Source organism: Mytilus californianus, unplaced genomic scaffold (genome assembly GCF_021869535.1).
Source record: "Mytilus californianus isolate M0D057914Y unplaced genomic scaffold, xbMytCali1.0.p SCAF_4, whole genome shotgun sequence".
NCBI classification, from domain to species: domain Eukaryota; kingdom Metazoa; phylum Mollusca; class Bivalvia; order Mytilida; family Mytilidae; genus Mytilus; species Mytilus californianus.
Genome location: NW_026262690.1, coordinates 117,489,360 through 117,506,153, shown reverse-complemented (window position 1 = coordinate 117,506,153; position 16,794 = coordinate 117,489,360). Strand labels below are relative to the sequence as shown.

The 16,794-nt window shown below is 31.3% G+C and overlaps 1 protein-coding gene across 2 annotated transcripts in view; it reads right to left on the bottom strand.

Moving 5' to 3' along the window:
• Window positions 1-16,794, bottom strand: part of LOC127739235 (L-asparaginase-like) — a 42,451-nt gene that overhangs the window by 15,993 nt on the left and 9,664 nt on the right. The window contains exons 3-5 of one of the 2 annotated variants that reach the window (XM_052250854.1): window positions 11,519-11,551; window positions 8,244-8,352; window positions 6,171-6,296 (exon numbers count right to left, since the gene is read on the bottom strand). In XM_052250854.1, the coding sequence (XP_052106814.1) occupies window positions 6,171-6,296; window positions 8,244-8,352; window positions 11,519-11,551 (268 nt within the window). The remainder of the gene's footprint in view (window positions 1-6,170; window positions 6,297-8,243; window positions 8,353-11,518; window positions 11,552-16,794) is intronic. The other variant, XM_052250855.1, reaches the window with a different exon arrangement.

Genomic DNA, 16,794 nt, shown 5'->3' with positions numbered 1-16,794 from the left:
AAATGATATTCATTCAATTAAAATACAAAAAATAGTCTCTTCCATCACTTCGTATCTCAAATATTGGTATCTATCAATGAAAAACTGACATTCATCCAAATAAATTCAAAAATAATTTGTGAAGACTAAACAATTTCATCCAAATAAATTCAAAAATAATTTGTGAAGACTAAACAATTCAGAACTGATCATTTTCGTGCCTATCTATAATTAAAGACTAAAACCATTTCTTGATGTCTGTTTGTGCTCTTGGGTTACAGGGTTTAAATATATTTGAGTGATGTGTTCATCAACCTGAATCCACAAATTTTTTTTTAATATTATTATAAGGGACACCACTCTGGAATAGTAGCGGCAAAATCAGTAAATATAGAATATAACCTGGAGGAGGGGCTTAAGACATTAACCTATATTTTGTTGTTCATAATATTTATAATCGATTTCATTGAGAGATTCTTTATAAAAAACAACAAAATTTACAATTTTAAAAGTAGCAAGGACCACAACTCTAAAACAGTAAGAAGAAATAAATATGTTGAACTTATTGTAAGTATACTTCAGAGTTTGTGCATATGGTAAAGACAATTGATCAAGACAGCAAGTACAATGTTGACCTATATATGGCTTTTTTGTGTGTGTTTTATTGGTTATTAGGTTGCTGTCTCATTGAAATATTTCACAACTCCTTTTCTTCATAATACTGTGGTATTGAAACTGATAACTTAAAAATGTCCATCCTATAAAATTTTATTAGTTATTATATATATATCTATAAAAATGTGTTGTTACAAGTATGTTAAAAACTAAATTAAAGCAGAAAAATAATGTTTGTTGATATTAATACTTGAATATTTAAAATTATCCTTTAATATTAATTATATTTAATTCTATATAAATCTAAAATAGAAAATCAATATACCAGAAAAGAAGGAGAAAAAAATAAAGAAAGCTGAGACTATCAAACAAGATGCTCCCATGAAAAAGTCATTACAACAATGGCAGTCATATGAGAGATCCTGATCCACTCGGAGAATATATACCAGTAAGTATAGATTATCTGGTTTTCTGCACATTGATATATCGTAAAATAGCAGCCACCAGCCACCATGTAAACCTTTTTTGGCAACTGAGCCTAGCAAACGAGCAAAAATACTTCACATTGAGTTGAGCAGCTGATATTTAACTATATCTATACCAAGAATTTATCATGCTCTTTCTGGTCATTTCCCTCTCTCTTAAATACTTTTACACTTGAAAAAGTAAGCTTGATAATGTCTCCTCACACATTGTGATGTCGCTGATAAGGTTTGCTTAAGTCCCAATGACATGATACAAGAATTACAGACCCAGTGAGCAGGGTGATATAATGACTATAATAGTCAAACAGAGCCACTGAGCAGGGTGATATAATGACTATAATAGTCAAACAGAGCCACTGGGCAGGGTGATATAATGACTATAATAGTCAAACAGAGCCACTGAGCAGGGTGATATAATGACTATACTAGTAAAAGGGAAGTATGATAATAAATATGGTAAAGTCATTTAAGGACAAAAACCCTGATAAGGAGTCAATCAAAAATTTCCTTCACTTTATTTTTTTTGTAGATCTTGTCTTGCTGTTAACATATTCTCTCTTTTCATTATAGTTTTCAAGATAATTGCAAAATACGCTAAAATTGGTCAAAAATATTCAATTTTTAAGAAAACAGCAGAAATTCTGTTATGTTCACCTATTTCTAAAAACTTATCTTGTTGATCATTTAAGCTGTTCACAGTTCCTTAACTATCTCTTATTAGTCTTAATACAATAGCCAAAAAATGGCAAAAAAGTTAAAAGTTAACATTAAAGTACAATAGGAAGTACACCACTAATTCATGGCCCCATTGCTTTCTATGTTAAATTCCTCAATTTCAATCAGACACAGCTCTTTTGTTTCAAGTTCAAATAAAGTGACAATCATTGCATGTCAAAGCAACACTTTATGGTGTCTTGAACTGGAAAAATCAACATACCTTTAATGGCATATAAGAAAGAACTGGTTCCCGGAACTTCGGATGTACCAAAACAGGTACTTCAGATCTGACATACAGGCAAAAAGTACCCTCTTTATAAAATTTAGTGCAGTTTTTTAATATTCAAAATTATAAGTCAAAAAGTGTTCTACAATGATCACCAGTCATTCAGCTTTCATTTGATACCAACAATACCTAAATATTCTACATATTTTGAAAGTTACACTCATGCGTAGGAACTATTTTGTGTTAAATATGTACTACTTTCTGGTATGTGCTTTCTGGCCGGGCCGAATTAGTGGTGTTACACCTATAACAGAACCAAACTTGCTATACTGACTTCAGCATCACTTTATTTCATTCTATGATCTATTTCAAGCAATAAAAAACACATAAAGCTTAAGTCCAAATACTATTTTACTAATTTTAAGCTCAAATTGGACTGGTAGTAACATATAGGTTATTCAAAGAAAACTGCATATGGATATTATAAATGGCCAATATACTTATTTTATTCTCAATATCATTGTTGTATTTAATAATTTATGTTAGGAAAACAATGTGCTTACCAATAGTCATATTTCACTAGAGTTTGTTCATTTAATAAAAATATATTAGACCAAACCTAAGGCATAATTGAGAAAATTGTCCCCCCTTTTTTCTTCAAATTGGAAAAGGGACATTTTTGGTATAAATCATACTTCTGTGGTACAACATAGATTATAAAGAGCAATTTATATATTTTTCAGCTGGATAACTTGCTAAACTGGTTCAAAATTGCATGTACAGTGAGATTTTGGAATTCTTATATGAGTATATACCAATTGCCTAGATTGTAAAAGGCTATCATGAGAAAACCAATAAAACTTGAAAAATCATAGGATTATTTGACCAAGAGCTATTTTTTTACCATAAACAAGTCATTATATACATGTTTTATTGATTGCAATCCCAAATAATGCAAAAATAAGAATTTGGAGTCAAGTCTTAACTGCATGCATGTTGTGTGACCATAAGAGGCTAAAATACCTGATTATGTCAATTTAAGAGCTGAAATTTCCCATAAACAGAATTGTTCATCCAAAAAAGATGATTAAACATGTTTACTTACATCAAATATGACTTATTTTCATTGGAATAGGTACAACTTCTAAAAATTGAATTTCTGATGATTCTCTGTAATAGGAAGTACACCACTAATTCATGGCCCCATTGCTTTCTATGTTAAATTCCTCAATTTCAATCAGACACAGCTCTTTTGTTTCAAGTTCAAATAAAGTGACAATCATTGCATGTCAAAGCAACACTTTATGGTGTCTTGAACTGGAAAAATCAACATACCTTTAATGGCATATAAGAAAGAACTGGTTCCCGGAACTTCGGATGTACCAAAACAGGTACTTCAGATCTGACATACAGGCAAAAAGTACCCTCTTTATAAAATTTAGTGCAGTTTTTTAATATTCAAAATTATAAGTCAAAAAGTGTTCTACAATGATCACCAGTCATTCAGCTTTCATTTGATACCAACAATACCTAAATATTCTACATATTTTGAAAGTTACACTCATGCGTAGGAACTATTTTGTGTTAAATATGTACTACTTTCTGGTATGTGCTTTCTGGCTGGGCCGAATTAGTGGTGTTACACCAATAACTCCTATGGGGAGATAATTGACAACTTCTATGGATCTTGTCTTGTTGGTCATTTAAACAGGAAAGTTCTCTGTATCTATAATAGTTTATAAGATAATATTAAAAACACAAAAAAGGGTGAAAATCATAACTACAGGAGTCAATTGACAAAATTTTCAGTTATGTTGACTTCATTGTTTATCTTATTTTGCTAATCATTTTTACTGTTTACAGTTATCCTTTTAACAATTATAGTTTTTAAGAAAATAGTCACAAAAATTCTCATTTACAGGCAACAACTCCTATAAAGTGTGTTTTTGGTTATGTTTGTTTTTTTCTTCTTTTTGGAGAAGACTTTTGATAAAATAGAAAAACAAAGGATATGGGGTATCCATCCATGACACACAATCAAAAAGTTTGCAATAGATGACGACGATGCCAATTGAAGTTTTAAGCTCATGTGGTCATTAAGGGTCAAAAGAGCTAAAAATTAGTACTGCATTTAAAAGGAAATACAAACAAAAATTACCAACATAATCATGTTCAAAAAGAAGTGAAAAAATAATGAAGTAAGAAAAAACCTAGAAACGTTGATTTGGATAGTACAGTCGACTCCACTTAATTGCATACCGCTTAATAGCATAATTCGGTTAATTGCATACTTTTCTCCTGCACAAAACCATTTCCCATTCATCTAATGTTAAATTGTCCGGTTATATGCATAGCCTTACGAGTGGCATTTCGGTTAATTGCATAGAAAATAATCGCCAGCTAGATATGCTTAGTTAAAACTGACGAGATTTTTGACCGGAAACGGCAATTTGGTAAGTATATTTTTCTTGAATGCATCATAATTTTCGTTATTATTTCATATTTACTTCTGTGTTATTTAAATAAAGTTTTAAAACAGTTTCTTTCGTGTTTATATGATTGTAAAATAAGCCTCGATGTGTACACAGGTAAAGTTTCCCATGTTCTATTTTAAGCCTCGAGGTCATAAAAATGTCATACAGATGATTGTTGTAAAAACACGACCATTCTATCTCAAAAGGTGTTAATTATTGATTGGATTTCAAACATTGTTCATAGATTACATTTTGGGTGAATTTTTAAAACAATAACACCTGCTAATTATCGATCATTATCCAATGTGTAATCTCGTAATTCGGCTTGGGGTGATCTACACTTATGTTAAATTTTACAGAGCATTTATATTTGGTTGAAGAATTTTATACATCAATCTTTTATTTTTAATATTTTTTGAAAAGAACATTAACTTCTAATTATTATATTTTCTCACTTTCAACACTCGTGTCCAGCAAATAACCCGTGCAGGGCCCCATTACCTGTTAACTGCTTTGCATATACGAAACTAACGAGGTTAAAGTAACAGTGTTACATCACTGTTCAATCGGTAAATACTGCATATCAAAGGCAGTTCATTACACATTTGTTGTTTAAAATGATTATAAACTGTGTAGTATTGTTAAACAGTTTATTTTAATCAAAGCGTAACAATGTACATTGTACATCCGGGTCATAGAAACAAATCTATTTTTAGAACAATTTTATTTTCGTATCTCAGGTAAAGGAAAAGTCGGTACGTAAATGAACTAAAACAAAATGTGTTTATAAACTTTATTGAAAGAATACACAATGAAATAACATGTATGACACTAGACAAATAACTTTTATTAGAATAAATAAGCATTCAATATGTTGTAAGTGGATTATGGACGTTCATCTTTCTTCAGGGATTTCCTTTACTGATCTGCACTATCGATGTTGTTTGACTCCGTAATTTGGCATTTCGGATATAAGCATACTCCGCTTAATTGCATAATTTCGTCTGACAAATAGGCTATGCAAATAACCGGAATGTACTGTACCACTCATGCCAACCTGTGATTTATATATACAAATCATAAATTATATTCTGAAATAATCACTGGCAAATAATATAAATAACATTTACATTATGTATGGAAATCTTAACATTTACCAGTATCCTTCTGAATGTAAATCTAATTTCAATACATGTGTACTGTCATATATTACATATTTCACATTTTCAAGGAAACTAAAAATATAGTATAACCTAGTCATCTGTTTAGTATAGAGTTTTGTCACTATGGTATAGTTGCTTTTATTTGAGTTCTTTTGCCCAGACAAGACAAAAAACTTGAGAAAATTAAAGACCAATTGGTGAAATATGTACTTATGCCTTTTTTTGTAAACTTTTGTTGTTAGATTGCTGTACATTAATGTTGTGTATAACAGAACAATTAACTTGCAAAACATAATATTTATGAGAACTGTCTAATTTATTCACAAATTTTATAGACTGGAGGTTTAAAGCTTGACATATTGTATAAACTCCGGTCTATTGTTGAAGATTGTATGTTGCCCTCAAGATGTCTATTGGTTATTTTTGTTGTTAGGTTGCTAACTCATTGATGTATACCTCACATCTCTTATTCCTATTGATCTATTGAATAAAACTTCATAAAATACCATACCTGTGATCCAGTCAATATGATCGGCTTGCCCAGATTTTCACAGATGAAAGACAAAGCTGAAGCAGTATAGGCCATTGTATCTGTTCCATGTAGTATTATAAAACCATCAAACTGTTCATAATGGCTCTATAAAATTATAAATGATAGTAAACATAGCAGCAATAAAATGATCTGCCGGGCACAGCTTGATACAACCACAGAGATTGAACCCTGAACAGTTGGGGCAAGTATGGACACAACATTCAAGCTTGATACAGCTCTAAATTTGGATTGTGATTAAATATTTGACACAGCATAGGTTTCTGATACAGAATGAATGTGGTCTAGGAACTTAAACATTTACCTATCATGGTCCAATATCCAAAATCTAAAAACATGGTTAGATTCACCTTATCAATGAACCCCAAGAATTCAATTTTTGATGAAATCAAACAAAGTTTAATTTTGGACCCTTTTGACCTCAATGTGGACCAATTTGATAACGGAGCCCAAAATCCAACATCATAATACACGATTAAATTCATTGTATCAAAGAACCCCATGTATTCAATTTTTTGTTAAAATAAAAGAAAATTTAATTTTGGACCCTTTGGAACTTAATGTGGACCAATTTGAAAACAGGGCCAAGAAGTAAAAATCTAAATACATGGTTAGATTTGGCATATCAAAGAACCCCAATAACTCAATTTTTGATGAAATCAAAGTTTTATTTTGGACCCTTCAGACCTCAATGTGGAATGATTTTAAAATGGGGCCTAATTTCCAAAATCTAAATACATGGTTTGATACAGCATATAAAAGAACCCCAAGAATTCAAGACTTTGAATCGAACCCCATAAATTGGTCAAGAAATAAGCAATTTAAACAACGTATTAGAAAAGTATTGTTTTTGGCCTTTTTGGCCCCTAATTCCTAAACAGTTAGGGCCATAACCCCCAAAATCAATCCCAACCTTCCTTTTGTGGTATAAAAAACATTGTGGTACAATTTCATACAAATCCATAGACTTTTACTTAAGTTTATATTGTCCAGAAACCAGAAAAATGCTTGTTTTTGACCCCTTATTCCTAAACAGTAAGGACAATAACCCCCAAAATCAATCATAACCTTCCTTTTGTGGTATGGAACATTGTGATAAAAATTCTTATAGATCCATATATCTATACTCAAGTTATTGTCTGGAAACCAAATGTCAGACGAAATCGACAACATCGCCATACCATTATACTGCCACAAAAATTCATATAATGATTAACTAAAAGTGAAATGATACTATCATCTAAGACAGAGTTGCAACAGTATTATGTTTGCAGCAAAAGCTCATATCTTAAATAAGTGTCTTGGATGAAGAGAAAGAATATATTTAATATTTTGCTTAAAAATATGAATAAATAATATTTGTTCTTTTTTTTTTACTGTAACCTCAGAAAATTTTGCAATATTTTTACTATTGTGGGAAAGTTCTGGAAATATTTAAAAACTTGTATTTTAAATTTTAATAGAATTATTTGTCAGCACTATCCCAATGTAAATCCAGTAAATTCAAATGCATTTAAATGTTAAATTTACAAAGAGAGAGAGAAAGATTCCTGAAATCCTTCATTGCAATTTTTGTGAATGATAGGTTTAGAGGATGATAAAGTCAGTTACTATAAAAGTCTAAAACATACTTTTTTTCCTATCATTTAACATCACATCAATTTGAACTTTTGTCAGTGCTTTATTAAAGCCAGTTTCTCAACTACCACAAGCATAATATTGATAGTATGGGTTGAAATAAAAGATCTCCTGCTGGACAGTCACAATTAAGCCAATTTCATACAGAGCAAGCTTATCAAGGCCAGTTCATTTCATTCATTCATACTATTCAAATAGCAAGGAATAGATAAAGAGGGACAGAGGGCAAGTCAATTTTAGAAGGAACTTCCTCCTCCTCCTTAACCAGTTGGACCATCAATTTATTTCCCTGGATAGTTATGTGAGCAAATTTTCCCTATGTATTGTTGTACATATAAATGCTCAATAACCCCCTCTCCCACACACATACACACAGGGTAGTCAGTAAATACCTACATGTATATCTGTAGCTATTCTGAACCAATCAGTCATGTTCATATTACTGGAATCTAATAACGGATCATATTCAATAATTTTGTATAATATTCTTTTTCCTTTGCTATATCTACAAAAATATAAATAAACAGTTATTTATACAAAATCAAAGTTTTCTTTTCATGTCTTACCATGTTTAATATCTGAAAAAAACATCAACAACAGACAGCTATAAACATGTATAATAAATAAAAAACATAGGTCAGGCCAAAATTATAATACAGCTCTGTTTGATAGTGCCTTAAAGACTCCTTACATCTTTTCCACATGGTATGGTATATAAATTTTCAAAAACTGCAAATATTTTTCAGAACCTGCAGACTCAAACTATAACAATTAAGAAGAATCAGCTAGACCTTTCTGTCTGGGCTAATATTACCCATCTTTCTTTAAACCTACAACTAAACAATAGATGTATCATTCATATAAACTAGAGTGATCATTTTACTATTAATAGTCTAGCAAATAAATTTATTTCCTTGCTTTTTCCAATGAATTGTGATTAAAAATCAAATAATATAAAATGCTACATATTTCTTTTTATTTTTTTAAGTTCTTAAGAATATAAGTTGAACAAAGTCAGAATGTAAATTCAACCAATAGAAAAAATTGAATAAATTCAAACAATTGCAAAAGTTAATTAAATCAAATAATTTGAAAATCATAATTCAGTTTGGCAGTAAATAATCAGAAGCTACGCTCAAGTCACATATCTCCTTCTTTTGCATATTGAAATTGTTGCAACAATCTGAAGTTTTTAAAATGCCCCAGTAGAAAAAGCTGCATGAGAATACCCTAAAGCATATATGAACAGACTATCATTATTACATCAGACCAGAAAAATTTCAAGACTGAAAAGGAACCTGCATTCAGCTACCCCAGCAACAGTGTAAAGTTTGTAGTAATTTGATCCAAGCATTCTAGAGCTAGTGCCTTAAATTACCTTACTTTCACCAATTCCAACAATTGTGTAAAGTTGCAAATAAATCTATTAAAGCATACGCAAGTTAGTATATATAGCATGTGAAAAATTAAGTTAAATAAGACAATCAAAGTCCTATAACTCTGGAAACTCAAAAGGGAAAAAATATTCAAAGCCATAAATGAATTTCCTTCAATCAATCCCAACAACAGCTTAAAGTTTTAAGTAAATCAATCTAAGCATACTATCCTTAAATCTGATGGTTCAAGATGCTTTACTTTGGATCGACAAAATAAAAATTGAAAAGGAAAGTGAGCTTTCTTTTACCAATCGCATCAACAACAGCACAAACGTTTTCTTTAATTGATCAAAGCAAATTCTAGTTTGTGTGCTATATTTGAAAAAATATCCTTAAATCTGATGGTTCAAGTCCTGTCACTCTAAAACAACAAACTTAAAAATTTAACAATTGTAAGGAAGCATTTACCATCAATCCTAATGTTGTGTTCAAATTTCACTAGAATTGGTTAAAGCAAATTTGAGTTGTACCAAGTGTTGACATACCGATGGACAAACAGACAGATGAACGGACAAACTTATGACAGACTCACAGACCCAAAAACATAGTGTATCATCCTGTTTTCGCAGACAAGGTGTGAAAAAAATCAAATGCATGAGTTTCAATAGAAGCTGGATAACAAGAGATGAAAAGACCAGAAAAATAAAACGTACAATAAATATATAAAGACATACAGAGCAGTGGACAGGAACAGTACTAGTAAACAGAATAGAAGTGTTATCTTTAAAGTGTTAAACAGCTAATTAAAATACTAATTTAAGACAAATCAATTACATAATTTTTTAAACAAATAAAAGTTATGTTTGGAACAAAACCATGAATAAATAAATTCAAACAAATAGATAAATAAGTACATATCTAGGTACAATGTATACACAAAATGAAATACAAATAGCAGACGACACTTACCAATCCACTAATATTCCTGCACTTACTTTGGATTCATTTATCCATGGGATACCAGTTTTCATGGATTTCATGAGTATAAGTGAACTAAGAATTTATTAAATATTCAACGAAGTTAATATTTTCTATAAGCCACATTCTGTACGTGCCTGTCCCAAGTCAGAAGACTGTAATTCAGTAGTTGTCATTTATTGCTGTATGTCATTTTTGTTTTTGGTTTATTGTTCTGTACATAAATCAGGCTGTTGGTTTTCTCGTTTGAATTGTTTTACATTGGTCATTTCAGGACTTTTGATAGCTTGCTATTTGGTATGGGTTTTGCTCATTGTTGAAAGCCGTATATTCATGTAGTTACTAACCTTCTTGCTAGCCATTTGGTCTCCCCTGGAGATGAGATTTCTCTCATTGGCAATCATACCACATCTTCTTATTTTCATATTGTTTGCAGACTTTTGGAAAACCAGGAAATCAAATATTCATTAAATACAATTTTTCCTTAAACCACGAAAAATTCGTACCAACGAAAAATAAATGAATCCACACTATTTAATTCTATATGGATTTTTATTAATTGTTTGTTGTTGAAATCAAAATTACACAAGAGAAAAAGGCTTGATTCAGATGAGTCAAGTCGACTCTGTCTTATTACTATTGAGCAATTCTAATTTCAACAGCTATCAATTTTCATTGTTACTGACAATCTTAATAGAATTGAATAACGACAGTAAGTTTAGACATGAGTTGTCTGTCCTTTAACATTATCTAGTGTAAGAATGTTAACAACAAAGATGTACAACAATTCTACTATCATCTAGACACCAAAACAATGATTTTAAATAGCCATGGAAACCACACCATTATATTAAGTAGCCATGGAAACCAAACTATAATATAAATAGTCATGGAAACGATACATTGATAAATTAGCCATGCAAAATATTAGTAGTTGTCAATAGAAAACCAGGGTTGTCTCTCTTTGTTCCTTTCTCTGTCAGTCCTCAAGTCAAATGGGACAAAACTCCTTTTATTGGGGAAACAATGAATTTGATTGGTTCAATCACAAATTTGTAATGCAATGTATCTGCAGGATTTTGTTCTACCTTTACAGAAAGTTATAAAATATTAAACTGATACTTTATTTAACATAAATTTATCATTCAGTTTCAAAATTGCTGACACATTAGTTGCCACAACAGAAGATTTAAATATCGAGCCCAAAAGATATATTTTATTCTAATTGACTTCAGTATGACAGAGTAAGAAACACAATAGAAATTCTTGAGTTTCCAAGGATGATTATAAGTTAAGTGAACAACACAGATTTTTTACCTATTCACATCTGGATCTGGATGGTTATAAAAGCTATGAAAAATTGAAAATATACCAAAAAATGTTAATTAATACAGTACAAATTGATTCACTTAAAAATAACATATAGTGGTGACTTTTCATACTAAATGCCAGGTATTTTAGGTGATTAATTTTAAATGCTGGTGATTGTGGGTGATTCATACTCAATGCTGATGATTGTGGATGTTTCACTCTGAATGCTAATAATTTTGGTTGATTCATACTAAATGATGGTGATTGTGGATATTTCACTCCAAATGCTGGTAGTATAGGGTGATTCATACTAAATACTGGTGATTGTAAGTGATTCTCCCTGAATGCTGGTGAATGTGGGTGATTCATACTAAATGCTGGTGATATAAGTGATTCTCTCTGAATCCTGGTGATTGTGGGTGATTCATACTAAATGCTGGTGATATGAGTGATTCTCTCTGAATCCTGGTGATTGTGGGTGATTCATACTAAATGCTGGTGATTTGAGTGATTCACTCTGAATTCTGGTAGTTGTGTGTGATTCATACTAAATGAAGGTGATTGTGAGTGATTCACTCTAATGCTGGTGGTTGTGGGTGATTCATGCTAAATGCTGGTGATTGTGGGTGATTCACTCTGAATGCTGGTGATTTTGTGTGATTCATACTAAATGAAGGTGATTGTGAGTGATTCTCCCTGAATGCTGGTGATTGTGGGTGATTCATACTAAATGCTGGTGATATGAGTGATTCTCTCTGAATCCTGGTGATTGTGGGTGATTCATACTAAATGCTGGTGATTTGAGTGATTCACTCTGAATTCTGGTGGTTGTGTGTGATTCATACTAAATGAAGGTGATTGTGAGTGATTCACTCTAATGCTGGTGGTTGTGGGTGATTCATACTAAATGCTGGTGATTGTGGGTGCTTCACTCTGAATGCTGGTGGTTCATACTAAATGCTGGTGATTCTGGGTAATTCACTCTGAATTACTAAATGTTGGTGATTGTGGGTGATTCATACTAAATGATTGTGATTTTGGGTTATCACTTCTGAATGCTGGTAAGTATGGAGGATTCACGCTAAATGCTAGTGCTTGTGGGTAATTCACATTGAACACAGGTGATTGTGGGTAATTTAACTCTGAACACAGGTGATTATGGGTAATTCTTTCTAAATGATTGTGATTGTGGGTTATTACCTCTGAATGCTGGTAAGTATTGAGGATTCACACTAAATGCTGGTGGTTGTGGGTAATTCACTCTGAACACAGGTGATTTTAGGTAATTCAATTTGGCTGCTTGTGATTGTGGGAAACCCAATCTAAATGCTAGAGATTGTTGATGATTCACTCTGAGATATCTCTCTGTATATTCAATAGTATTTAAAAGACAGGGTTGCAAATCATAGTGCTGTCACCTTCAATCTCCAGAAATCACCTGTTTCATAGCCATTCACTCGACACTTGCATGGAGGATTTTTAAATGAATCACCTTGTGCACCATACTTTTACCCTGTATTATATGAATTTTTTCATCATTTTCATAAAATTTCTACAGTTGTAGAAGATAAATATAAATGTGTATATATATATAGAATAAAGTACATTTCGTTGATTCGTATTTTAATAACTTGTAAAAACTTGTCTATTTATATAGGCAATTCTATCTTTAGTGTTTGCGGAATAATAGTTGCTGTTTTCATACAATTAGTTTTGGGGGTAAACAAATTATATAAATTCTTCATTTTAATGCATTTCCAAAACATACAATCTGATCCAGGATATCAACTGACTCAGAAGATCACAACTGACTCAGAAATACCAAATATCATGAAAAAAATCTCAATACAAAAGTATTTGATGACACAAGAAAAACACTCATAAAAAATGGTGGTGCCCATAAAAACACCACTTTTTACAGCATCCAATTACAAGATTCCAATTGTTTTTCTTGGCTTCTCTCAGTATCAAAATTTTCTAGAATTACAGAGGGAATATAAGAATAATGTTTATTTTACCTAAATCTGGACCTATTTCATTATATTTTTTTTATTATAATTTAGCTGGCCCAAGCATTACACTGTAAAATCAGAAATTGCTTTGAGTATTTCTGTAAAACCTGTCCCATTGCTCAATAGCTCAACTGTTTTCGTTCTTATACCTCCTTAGCTTTCAAGTATTCAGCTTTGAGAGTTCCTGATGATGGTAAATCCAAAAAGCACTTTGGACACATGAAGTGTAGTTTTAATTTTTTGGCAATAATAAAAAGATTGCAAAAATTTCTGAATTTACAGTAATGCGATCTTTATCTAAAATGCCAATTTTAATAAATGTGATACAAATCATGTCACCTTTTTTAAAGACAATAGTGCACAATCTGAAATGTTTCACCTCCTTCATTGATTATGATTTAAAATTATGTTGAATGTTTCAGATCAAGATTTTACTATAGTATAACAAAAACTTAACATTATCAATGATCCATGAAAAAGAAGTCAAGGTCAGAGGAACCCTATCAATGGGCATGTACACCTTACATCACAGCTACTTTGTTCTACCAGGGGTGATCCAGATCACCCCTGCCAGATCACCCTAGCTTGAGTTTCTTTGTTCTGCATGCTTTCCTTTGTTCTGTAACATTTTGGCGGGAATTTCAAATCCACAATAAAACTTAGAAATATTCACACGGAAAAGACTAACTATCAAAATTTATGTCGAAAAAATCCAGTGTCTATGCTGGGAATCGCTCTCAAGACCTATAGCATATAGACCATCGATTCATACCCCTACACCAGGACGACTGGATGGAAACTCTCAGTTAATTTAGCATATTTAAACATTGTGTCCGGGGCTCATAAAGGGTATATACTATATAGTAATATATAAAGTATATTATAATGATTGTGTGGCGTTCTAAAACTAGACGTTATGAAGCGTAAATGGTTTTTTATATAATCTAGAACAGCTGGGATGTAAAATAGTTATCCCATTTGGACAAAGATTATCACAATACTATGTTTAAACAAAAGTGCACATGCTGAAATGTCTCGCCTTCTTTATTAATCATTGGTATTATGTTGATAGTCCTAAATATAAAGCTTTATTACAACTGTCACATAAACTTAACATTAACCAAAAAACTAAACATTGACCAATGAACCATGAAAATGAGGTCAAGGTCAGATGAACCATGCCAGGCAGACATGTACAGCTAACAATTCTTCCATACAACAAATATAGTTGACCTATTGCTTATAGTTTAAGAAAAACAGACCACAACACAAAAACTTAACACTGAGCAATGAACCGTGAAAATGAGGTCAAGGTCAAATAAAACCTGTGCGACCGACATATAGATCATAAAATATTTCCATATACCAAATATAGTTGACCTATTGCATATAGTATTAGAAAAAAAGACCAAAACTCAAAAACTTAACTTTGACCACTGAACCATGAAAATGAGGTCAAGGTCAGATGAAACCTGCCAGCTAGACATGTACACCTTACTATCATTCCATACACCAAATATAGTAGACCTATTGCATACAGTATAAGAACAGTGTTCCAGCTTGAATCTCAGGGCAGAAGGGTGCTAGTTGTCTGAAAGGGCACTTTAGCGTAATAACCCAGATTGTAAGGGCACTGTTGGACAGTGTATAAATTACCTTGAATATTGCTAGGCTCAGCTGGAGAACATTAGTTGTATTTAAACCATATTCAGAAATTCAGTGTTCTTGATGTTGGTTCCAGTAAGAATTTTTTTATCAGATTATCATACCATGAAGCAAAGCATATCATTTTGATGTTAATCTAAACAAACTGGTACATTTCGTAAGGAAAATAATCATCAGAAATTTCAATCTTTTATAACTTATACCAGTCTATAAAAATAAACAAGTAGTTTTGAAAGATGGAGTTATACATGCAAAATTGAATGTTTAATCTAATTAAATTATCTACATTTAAATTGCTTGATCAATCATATAGTATATTGTTATTAAAGTTATTTATTATCATTTCAATTGTTACAAAAAAGTATTTTTAAGTGCACACCAAAGTGCTCCTAAGTAAGGAGTTTTATAAATATAACAGGTGAGACAAGAGATGATCATATTATATTGATGCAATAATATATTGCATATATTGCAGAAGGTATAAACAGTTATTTTTTTTCTCCATCATTGTTAAAAATAAAAGCATTTGTTGAGTGCTCCTATAAAAGGAGGATTATAAAATACAAGAAGTAAAACAGGAAGTGGTGCAATCTTGTTGTTCAAAGTACAAATTTCTTTGATTCTTCTTTAAATTTGATACTCATTGTTATGAAACAAAACATTTTTACCAATTTAGTCAAAACTGTGTATGCCTTTAAAATTGTTTCAGATTTTATTTTTTATATTATGCCTACTGGAATAAATTTTTTCAGGTGTACATGCTGTGTGTAAATGTAACAAAAAATTTGTTCCGGCGTGACATTTGTTCCGTCGGAACAAATTTCATAGGAAATATGTTCCACCGGACTTTATATCACAGAAAATATGTTCCAGCACTGTAAAATTTGTTCCGGAACTAATTTTATGTCCAAATGTGAAATAAGTTCCGGAACAAAAATCATAGCTCCATGAATTTTGTTCCAATTAATATTAAGAGTTTTAAAAAGTTAAATAAGTTCCTGGGTGTGATATTTGTTTTAAAAGAACGTGTACATATTTCATAGAAATCAATGAATAAGTTCCGCTCAAACCTATTTTCACAGAAAATAAGTACCTTTGCAACAAATTGCAAGCGAAAACACATAAGATGCCACACTTATTCTACTCTTTTCTGGCTGAAAAGTGTCATTTTGATATTTTTATAATGCACTTCAATGATAACTTTAAACTCACTGATGACAAATGCTCAGTATATAAGATAACTTGTTTAACCAGTGGAACATATTTCACAGACAAGGAACTTATTTCACCAGGTGAGGAACACATCTCACAAACCCAGAACTTATTTTACCAGATAAGGAACAAATCTCATAAACCCGGAACTTATTTCACAAGGTTAGGAACAAATTTCACCAACCCGGTACTTATTTCACGAGGTAAAGTGTGGAACTTATTTTATAGAGATGGAACAAATTGTATAGAAATCATCTGTGAAAAAAGTTCTCCCAGAACATATTTTCTGTGATATTAGTTCCACTGGAACTTTTTTCACAGGAACAAATTTTGGCTCACATAAACATTACAAATGGATAACATGTGGACATTTAATTCTGTATTAAATATGTA